Below are 10,268 nucleotides of genomic sequence, written 5' to 3' on the forward strand. Positions count from 1 at the left end.
TCTGGGATTATTTTTCTATATCAGCTATATTCAAAGCCAGGTATATACAGACAGAATATATAAAATGCACAGCACATCGCCAGATCCTTGCATGTTGGTCCAGCCTGAAATCATAATTGCAATGTGGCATGGTCTCAGTCTACACCAAACTAAAGTTTTCTTCCATATTGCAACATATGTCTGAGTTAAATGTTTTTGAACCACAAGAAAAAAAAATGTTGGGTGGGACTTGATTTTGTCCACTGGATCATTATTGTTTGCTAATTGCTGAGATCTTAATGACCGGTTGTATGTTTAAATTAATTTTATGAGTACACATGAATTATATGCATAAAAAATCATTTCTAATAAAAGCTGCATTATTTTATAAATAAGGATACTGAATTTTAATTTCATGGTGGCTTTCTCTATCTACTTTTTTGCACCAGCATGCAAAAAGTAGATTTAAGTGCATTTCAACTTTCTGTCCATGAAATAGCATTCACTTAAAAGGGTTCCTGAAATGTTTGTCATTTGTGTTTGTGGCAAAACGTTAGCTTAATATAAATTCATGAGATGATAAAGACGTGAGAGCATGTGGGAATGAGAGTATAGCCTTACATGCTGGATTTATTGCAGGACTCGGTATTGTACAAGTCGTTTTTGTTTGAGTAAACAACATATTAATAAATAAATACAAAAGGAGTAAGTACAAAATGACATGGCCAATGTCATGTAAACAAAACAGTGCCTTGATATTTAATGCCTGGACAATGACTGACATCCCAGAAAGCTGCTCTGCTTTGTGCCTGACATGCCTCCCCTGTCTTGTAGATACAGTACAAAGTCCACTGGTTGCTTTTGGGTAGCACCCTGACACGCAATAAGCTGGACTCTCTATCTGCTTTAAGACACTCTAACATTTCCCCAGTAGCAATCCTTCAGCTGTTATAACATCATCTCTTTAGAAAGAACCTAACGGAGAGTCCAGCAGCTAGGAGCGCAAGCATAGTTGCCAGAGCCAGACCGCGGCGCAGCACTAACACACTCAATGGCAGCTGCACCCTCACTGTAACAACTAGTGTTTCAGTCTCCTCAATTACTACCCCATCCATGTCTGTGGTATTATTCACATCACAGCCCCCAATATATCTGCCATCCTCTTGCGCACCTGTCAAGAAAATGACCCTTATTAGCACGCCTCATTAAATAAAATGAGACTTCTTGAGTTGTTAGTCACAAACATATTACCATCATCCGCCCCTCTCGTCAGTACACCAGCCCTGATCTGTGCTTTGGGAAGTGAAGAGTTCATCAGAAGATCAGTGAAAAGTTTCACTTAAGTGCACTGCAAAAGGACTAAATCAACTTTTAATGGAAGGAAATCCTTTATTCCTCACCTCTTCAGAGACTTTCTTCCAGTTAAGTTTGAGAAGAAGGGCAATGAGGAACACTGACTGAAGGAAGACTGAAATTAACAGACCAGTCCACAGACCTTGAGAAGATTAGAGGAATGGATTACATAGAATGCAAGACAGAGTGAAACAGGAAGAAATTAAATATACAATAAATAATAATAAATGTCATTATAAAATATATCAAATGCTATTTTTCATCTGTATTTATATTTTAAATTAGAAATATTGTCAAATATAATGTACTATTAATACTATTATTATTACTATTATTATTATGTTTTTCTTTTACATGTAATATTAATAAATATATGAAGTCATATAAACAGATTTTAAATTCTATTCCTAATGTATATTTAATATTAATTATAAATATTAAATACATATTATTATTTTTATTATATACACACAATTTATTAGTATTAAGATAAAAATATACAAATTCTGAATTCATTAATTACCTATAATATATAAGCATACTACTAATAAAGATACATTGTATTTAACAGTAAAAAAAAAAAACAATATTTAACTGATAATACAATATGTAACTGATAGAAAATGTATATTTATTTTCATTTATTATATATATGCCTCACCAAAAATTCCCCATTTCGCAGCAAACATCAGGGTAATTCCAATAGGAAAGCCAACAGCATAATATCCAACAAGGTTGCAGACAGCCCCAATCTTCTGCTTGCCCAGAGCTTTCACTATACTGCCACTTGCTGCCTGGTTGGTTTGAAGGAATAAATAATCATTAATATTTTCTTCCTGGATGACCCTATGCAGTGTCTCTATGGAAGCCCGTTTCCGCCACTGAATAAAAAAATAAAAGAAGGTAACTGTGACTTTATATCTCGCAATTCTGACTTTCTTTTATGCTCAGAACTGCGAGTTCATATTTCCCAATTCTGAGAAAAAAAGTCCGAATTGCGAATTTGTATCACACAATTCTGAGAAAAAAAAAGTTGCAATGACCTTGTTTTATTTCTTATTTAGTGGCGGAAATGGGCTTCCATAAGGGATAACATTCAATATAATAAGGGTTTGAACTCAACTTTTCTGATCAGTGTGTTAGTGTTGTCAGTATTGTTATTAACACTAACGAGGGCTGTGAGTGCTCTAACACAACCCTGCCAATGACTTACCGCTGTGGCGTCAAGAAGATGGAAAGGAGCGAATAAAACCATTACCGTGGCAACCCTCATTGTGATGTCTCTGTGAGAGGAAGAAAACATTTGCCCCAATATTTGTCTTGTTTTTCTCAAAATGCTGTTTTCCAAAGTATCAGTTTGACATATAATTTTGTGGCTTTAAATGATTTTTTTTTTTTTTTCGAAGCAGGCTAATTTTATGTTAATTATAGATGCAAATATAATGCATCTGTACTAATGTTAAACTAAAGATTTTGAAATGCATTAAATACATAAAGTTCATTAAAGTACTACATGAGCAGAGTTCATTCTAGAGTTGCCACTTAAGTACTAGTTATATTAGGAGAAATAATTATGAAAAATAGTTAAGAATCAAATGTTTTTTAAATGTGGAAGAACACTCACTTGTCATTTGTGAAGATATAACCAATTACATTCCTTGAAGAACCAACGACAGTTGCCAAAACCACTGCAACAGAGACTGAAAATAAAATGCAATGAAATATTTTCCACATTATCATAAGAACATTTGCATGGTATAAAAATAATTTACAGTACTAGCTAGTGATGTATACAGGCATAAAGTATTGATTTGTGTAAGTGGAATCTAAAATCTTTGTTCTTTCTTAGTATTACCTGCACAAATCATAGAGAGTTTAGCAGAGAGCTTGGCTTGGGCAACATCTCCTGCTCCCATGGCATTGCCCACCCTCACATTGCCAGCTACACTGAACCCTATAGGGAACTGAACACAAGCCACTGACTAAGTGTCCATGCAACCTTGAAATATAACACTTTCACACTAATAAATATATACCATATATGCAATATTTGCCAGTCCATACACAACTGACTGTGCTCCGAGCTCCACCTCACTTATCAGACCTAACATAAAAAATAATAATAATAATAATAATAATAATAAAAAAAGATTAGGAACAGGGTTGTTTTCAGTCAAATCTAAATTAAAATGGATGCAGAATTAAAAAATTAGAATTAAATTTAACTCATACATCAAAAATATGCAAATAATGCTGCTGCAGTATAATGTCCATAAATCAGTGCTTTTTGGATGTGGGATTTCTAAATTCATCAAAAAACAATACACTTCAAGGCACTAGAAATTATAGTAAAAATGTAAAAAGGCTATATTCACATGGCTTTACATGAAAAATAACACACAAGTGTACCAACGAATTGTAGTTAAGGGTGTCACATATCATTTCAAGCTCCTTGGAGTGATTCCTTTTTTGAAAAATTTTGATCACATTCATTCATACATTTGTTTACTGTAAGAGTAGTTTTAAAAATACATCTTGTTATATCAATTTTATGTAGTTGCTGTCAAACGATTAATTGCGATTAATCACATCCAAAATAAAAGTTTTTTTACATAATACATCTGTGTATACTGTGTGTATTTATTATGTATATATATAAATGCAAACACATGCATTTATATATTTTAGAAAAGTATTATGTTTATATATTAAATATATTTTTATATAATATAAAATATAAGAATATGAATATATAAATGTATATATTTTCTAAATATATATTGTATGTGTGTGTATTTATATATACATAATAAATACACACAGTACACACACATATTATGTAAACAAAAACTAATTTTATGTTATCATACACAAGCAATCAGAAACATTTTAAAATACTAATAATCAAAGAAAATACATTTTCAGGTATTTTTAAAAGCCTTATTATTTGCATTTTAGTTTTTTGTTGCGATAGGACAGATCAGAACTAACAGGAAGTGAACGCCTGTAGCACAACGGTGCTGTATGTCGACGCACTGCCCACAAGGCTATCGGTGCTGACGTACATTTACATATTTTAAAAGCATTTTATTTCTGTCTTTTTATATTAGGTTTATCATATACTTTATATAAGAACTCTTATTAATATTCAAGTTTATTAACATATTAAAGTCATAATTTCTAAAAACTAATAATGTATGTAACTTCTTTCTGTCATTCCAATTCCACATCCTGTAAGTTGTGGTCTATTCAACTCCAATATCTACTCGAATTATACCAAACAAATGACTAGACTTATTCTAGAAATGCTCTAAAAATGTTGTATAACAGTTTGACAAGTGTGCCCTCTCTAACCTGACAGCAGTCCTCCAATCTCATAAGTCCACCACTCTGCACACATCATGAGCATACTTGGAATGGCCAGATGGATGAATGAGTCCCACTCCTGCAAACAGTCCATCGACCAACCTATACAGCAATGAAGAAATGCTTTAATGTATCTGTCAACTGGATCAGCTTGGAGAGAGGACGTACTGTATAATAACAGATTTATCACCAGCTTACCAGGCCAAGTATCCTTATGAAGGCCCATGCATCGGATGTAGATAAACAATATGATCGCCAAACTGTACTGTGAGATTGTATTAGCAGCTGCTGATCCACTGCAGGTGAATTGCACATGGTGGGTAAGTTCTCGAGTTACTTTCTGTACTTTAGTTTAACAGCAAATATCATGGAAACTCACGGAACACCCATGTCCAGGACAAAGAGGAAGATATAGTTGATTAAAGCATTTAGGAGATTTGCCACTACTCCAGTAATGACCAGCGGCCAAATAATTCCCTGTAATGAGAGATTTCCTTAAATTTCACATACATGCTTTCACAGAGCATTACATTTTAATGTCTTTCTCATACCTGATTCTGTAGATATTTTGCTTCAATAATGAACACAAAAGCAGCCTGAGACAAACATAACAGTGTTATTTTTCTACACTGAGAGCACCTGAACACTTTAAATAAGAAAAAAAATCATATTTTAGTCACAAAATCTACGAAATAACAACCATTAGACCAAAAAGGAGAGCCTTTCTTTTAAGCGTTTAGTAGATTTGAGACGTGACAAAATAAGAGTGTGTATAACATTGAAGTGGGGATCACTTTTCTAGATAATGGAAGTACATACCAGAAGACCAGGCAAAAATATGTTCACATACAGCTGAGATACTCTGAAACAGAATAACAGTTATTGTTTTAGCCTTTTTCTTCTTTAATAACCAATTCCTGTTGAGCACATGAACATGTTCCATAAAGCTATTATTGAACGATGTTATTGCATGCATTCTCGTTTTATTTCAGAGTCAGTATGTGCCAATATGCTAATTACAATCTTGAATAGTGCTCACCTGGCAACCTCTGGGCTTTGCCCTACAAGCAGTAATATTGACTCTGTATTGATAAGAAAAGCACAGCATGGCAAACATGCGAGCAGCAGAATTAAAATTGCTTTCTGAGTTATAAGACCAACTAGAATGTTCTTCCTGAATGTACAGGAAAACTCATTTCTACCTGAGAAATCAGTGTGTCACATGCTGCGGACAAGCCAAAACCAATACCAATACCCATAACACTGATGACCTGTAGGTGAAAACACAATGAACTCTCATTAATCGCTTTATATATATGTATATTTAAAATTACATTACACATATCAGTTAAAGAGGAGATACAGTAGATATATAAAACTCACAGCTGTGGCAAGAGTCACACCATCAAGCTCTACTTTTCCCAGGTGCCCACAGAACACAGTGCTTACAAAAATAATTAAATAGTCAAAAAGATAGGACAAAAACTATGAGAAGAAACAACAGAGACATGGGTGACATGGTCAGTGAATAATAAAGCTTTAGCAGCATGCCATTTCTGTGATGCTAGCTCAGTTAAAGCTCAAATATTGTTTTATATAGGCTAAAGATTTTTTCCCCCACCGAAACGATACTATTTTACTGCTTTTGCTGGCTTGAAACAATCGTGGTGACAACTGGTTTTCAAAGCAAGCAGTTGTCCATTTATTTGCTATTTTGTAACTGGTTGCAGGTAGTGGGAGACATCAATTCCCAGACCAGAGGACATACTAGATCAAATAAAATAAAACCGGTTTGACCAGCAGGCGTCACCAGCGTGTGAAACACTGACTCAGTTTGCGAAGCATTTGCTTGAACTGGAAATTGGAAAGCTTCGTGTCTCCCATCAGGACGTTTCTAATGATCTTGAACATCTTGCTTAGCTGCTTCAGGTCTATATTAGGGAACTAAACTCTGATTGATGGATGGGACACCTCTGACATAACTAAACAGGGCTCAAAAAGACACACTTATGGATGATAAATTGATGTGCTGTACAAAATTAAATACTGGTTAAAAATAAAAATGTTCGTAGAACAATTCTAAACATTAAGTTGACCGATTAAACCATACAATAAAACAAGGACGTACTGTACTTACCACAGGCAGAGCTAGAGAGCATAAGTTTACAATTTCTCTTGAAATGTGTACAGGTAAAAAACGAAAACATTTCAAGCACCCTTGACATCTGGATGTGTTTTCTGGTTCGTTCATCCTCACAAATGGTTTAATATATCAGAAACAGAGCTATAACTGAAGCAGAACCTGGAATACGTGCCTTTAGAAAGCTGTTCTTATATCTGTAGTTCTGATTCCACAGTTTATGGTGGTCACAATAAATGAGGCACAGTTCAAATCCAATCCAGCTGACGTCGAATGGGCTACTGTTGTATGGCGAAAGGTGAGAGGATCGATCCTCACATATATTAATAATTAATATATGTTTCTTAAACTAGTGGTTTCAGTATTTGTTTATCACCCAGATTAATCTCTATCGTAAAGTTTTAGTGAAAAGTAGAAAAACAAGTTTGTTTGATAGGAACCACTTCTTCTGCTCAAATCAACACGCGCAGAAATACTGAAACACAGAGCAGATCACACACAACAACAAAGTTAGAGGTAGAACACAAGGGTTTGTGGCAGAGCTCACATCGTGTAGGTTACGTGTCTCAGTGTGCACCCCAGTTTAAATAAATATATTGTTATAATAGCTTGTAATATAAAAAAGCAAATGTGTCCTTCAGACATTCCTAAGTTTGACAGGTCAGCAATCAGAGACTGTGTTTTGGGAAGTCCTCAGAGCATGCTTGTTGCAGTGGCGCCCCCAGAAAATTTTAACAGGGGTGGCCAGATGAGGCCACAGTAAATCTTGGGGTGGCACACCAAAATAAAGAGAAAATAATTAAGGGTTTCCAATATTGACAAAAAAATGGTATCCCTGGTATTTCTGGGATTTTATCGATAACGATAAATAGACAATAATGTCACTTTAATTGTGCTGATATCTTATTTCTAATTGTGCTGACAGATGACTCCTGAATTTTTTATTTTTACCTTTACGCCATTTTTTTTAGAAGTGTGCACCATCTTTTAGGTCAAATTCAAATGCAATCAGTATCAACAAAAATGATCTTTGCAATGCAGAGAAAACAGAAGCTGCATCTGAAGTGCCATTGAGATGTTTTTACACACTGTTTAATGCAGCTCTGTGGGACATGGTAACTTTAGCCTGCAGTTATAAATTAATAAATAATGTTCTGACATTTTAAAAATAAAACATTGAAAACTGATGTTCGAAATTATTTAAAAAATAAGAAGGTACCGTAAATATGAAATTAAAACCAGCAGTAGGTGGCAGTGAGTCACTGTTAATAAGTGAGTCATTGCGATTGAACCGAATCATTTAAACGGTTGATTTATTCAGGAACGAATCACTTTCATGTTGCTCAGAGACGCAAAACAGTGGCTGTGTTTGGAATGATTTTTGTTTGAACTGTTGTATAAAAGCAATGTCACACTTGTAATTATGCTGACTTTTAGAGAAAAATGTAACTCTTCGTGTGATAATAACTATATGAAATTATATAAACTATATAGCCTAGATCTATAAATTTTCTGCCCCATATCTTGAAAAATGTGATAATTCTAAATTTCCAGTCAAAGAACGCACTACAAATGCGTATGCGAACCAGTCTAGACCATCTAGACGTATGTGCACACTCTGTGATTTGTTTGGACGGGGGAGGGCGACGGGGGCAGGACTACTCTGGTGCTGCCAATCTGCGATCTTTTTTGATCGCCCCCCCCCCCCCCCACACACACTTCTTAAACTATTACGAATATACATTCTGCATTTAAATTTATAGTAGGTTACACACTGAAAATCATCATAGGGGTGGCCATAGGGGTGGCCACAGGGGTGGCCAGAGTTTATTCAGTGGTGGCCGTGGCCACCCCTGGCCACCCCTTGGGGGCGCCCCTGGCTTGTTGTATCTTTCGATATCCAGTAAAGTTTTAAATCCATGATTTATTGAACACTATCCTCATGATGGTGCAAAAAATGACATTTGATATTTCTAATCGGTTGCTATGTTCAGCCAAACACTGCTTGCTGCTCGTGGACACACACTACTGCTGCTGCAGTTCCTAATGTCGCCAACTGGTGGCGTTATTTGTTCTAACATTCTATGAGTTTGAATACTTGGATTTTTGTTCCAGTAAAGATTTCACTGGGTTGATTTATGTATTTTCTATTTCAGCACATACCTTGACTACATGTAAGTATTGGCTACAACAAAGGATATTGTGCATTTCCACTACTGCTCAGAAAAAAAGAAAAAGAAAAAGTTTTGACTTACCAGTGGATGTTGTTACAATGGAACCTGCCATTAAAAAGCTTTTTATAATATGTAGAGCTTATTTTAGTTTTATTACAGCCTGCTATAGAAAATTGGACCTTTTCCTTCAAAATCGTATAGATGCTATACATTGGCCCTTGTGGGAACTCCCTTTGTGACCCCGTCTCCACCAGAGTATATACTTCTTTGTGACACTAATACTGGCTAGATGTAAATTAATTATCTTTTTAGCCAACATATTATTATTCCGAAAGAGTTAACCATAAAGGGACAAAAGGTCTTTTACAAGAATAACTTCCAAGCAAAAATGAACATTTTTTCTCTTACTATATTTTTGGGATCTCATATGTTTACAGTCAAATTGGAGGCTGAGGTATATGCGCTTTTTGGTTCAGATGGATAATGAGTGGGTGTTGAAGTTGCCGAAAAGCAGAAAAGGGCACTGTAATTATATCTGTTCTACGATCATAGTGATCACAGTGTCACTGCACACCCAACCGCTTGTTAGATGCTTACTTGTTAGGCCTATAACAATTTAATTTCTTAAATAGAAAACAGGCATTCTGTGGTGAATGGCAGACCTTTTTGGGGACCTTTTTTCTGTAATTCAATTTTATCGCTTTGTTTCATGCCAGAGATTTTAATTTGTGTGTGACTGTATTTTTAAGAACGATTTCTTTGTTTGGCGCTTTTGGCATCATGCATGTGATCTAAACCTAACCAAAATTGCAACATTCCTCTGTAGTTATTGCAACAGTTGTAAGAAATTATAATGAGGTTTTAACCTGGTCATACCTCAGCAATTGAGGATTATTATGCACTATGGGGATGCTGTGTGGCCACTTACTGGAGACTGTAAATACATAGTTGTGAAGTCTAGTCTTTTGTCTCTACAAGACCGTGAACTATCATTAATCCAGTGCTTCTGACCTTGCCAGGTTTATGAAATCATCAGGTGGATTTGCAGTGGTGCAGCGCTGTCTCCCCTTAGGATTTAGCTTGACCTTAAAGATTTTCATTGAGAATCACAGTCACAACAAGTACATCATTGACTTCACCAAGAGCTTACTGATTTCACCGCTTTCTACCCTTTTTGTGTGGAACCCCCTGCTTTCTTTTGACATTAATTGTAAGCATACATCATGTTCCTGCTCGAGTCCAGAGCTTTCCCACAC

General features: G+C 35.3%; 1 protein-coding gene and 1 long non-coding RNA gene across 2 annotated transcripts; one reads left to right on the top strand and one right to left on the bottom strand.

The window, feature by feature from the left end:
- Positions 1 to 577: 577 nt before the first annotated feature.
- Positions 578 to 7,110, bottom strand: slc47a3 (solute carrier family 47 member 3). Its single transcript, XM_059515118.1, has 17 exons — positions 6,836 to 7,110; positions 6,082 to 6,183; positions 5,891 to 5,969; positions 5,738 to 5,858; positions 5,518 to 5,560; positions 5,250 to 5,294; positions 5,078 to 5,175; positions 4,897 to 4,994; positions 4,687 to 4,800; positions 3,369 to 3,436; positions 3,188 to 3,296; positions 2,957 to 3,032; positions 2,546 to 2,615; positions 1,994 to 2,126; positions 1,382 to 1,474; positions 1,231 to 1,275; positions 578 to 1,150 (listed from the first exon to the last, which is right to left on the bottom strand). Exons 1-17 carry the CDS (start codon positions 6,947 to 6,949, stop codon positions 936 to 938), a joined length of 1,623 nt encoding a protein of 540 aa, XP_059371101.1. The 5' UTR covers positions 6,950 to 7,110; the 3' UTR covers positions 578 to 935.
- LOC132108414 (uncharacterized) lies at positions 1,143 to 1,475 on the top strand. The gene is made up of 2 exons (XR_009424442.1): positions 1,143 to 1,281; positions 1,388 to 1,475. It is a non-coding gene; the product is annotated as an uncharacterized LOC132108414 (long non-coding RNA).
- Positions 7,111 to 10,268: the final 3,158 nt, after the last annotated feature.

This window comes from Carassius carassius, chromosome 28 (assembly GCF_963082965.1).
Source record: "Carassius carassius chromosome 28, fCarCar2.1, whole genome shotgun sequence".
Classification (NCBI taxonomy): Eukaryota; Metazoa; Chordata; class Actinopteri; order Cypriniformes; family Cyprinidae; genus Carassius; species Carassius carassius.

Bases quoted from the DNA above. Each gene is read 5' to 3' on its own strand.
- slc47a3 (XM_059515118.1), bottom strand. From the start codon at position 6,949: ATGAACGAACCAGAAAACACATCCAGATGTCAAGGGTGCTTGAAATGT. The intron at 3,033-3,187 runs GTAATACTAAGA...TTTTATTTTCAG, and splicing joins ACTCTCTATGATTTGTGCAG to TCTCTGTTGCAGTGGTTTTG. The intron at 1,475-1,993 runs GTGAGGCATATA...AATCTTCTCAAG, and splicing joins TGCGAAATGGGGAATTTTTG to GTCTGTGGACTGGTCTGTTA.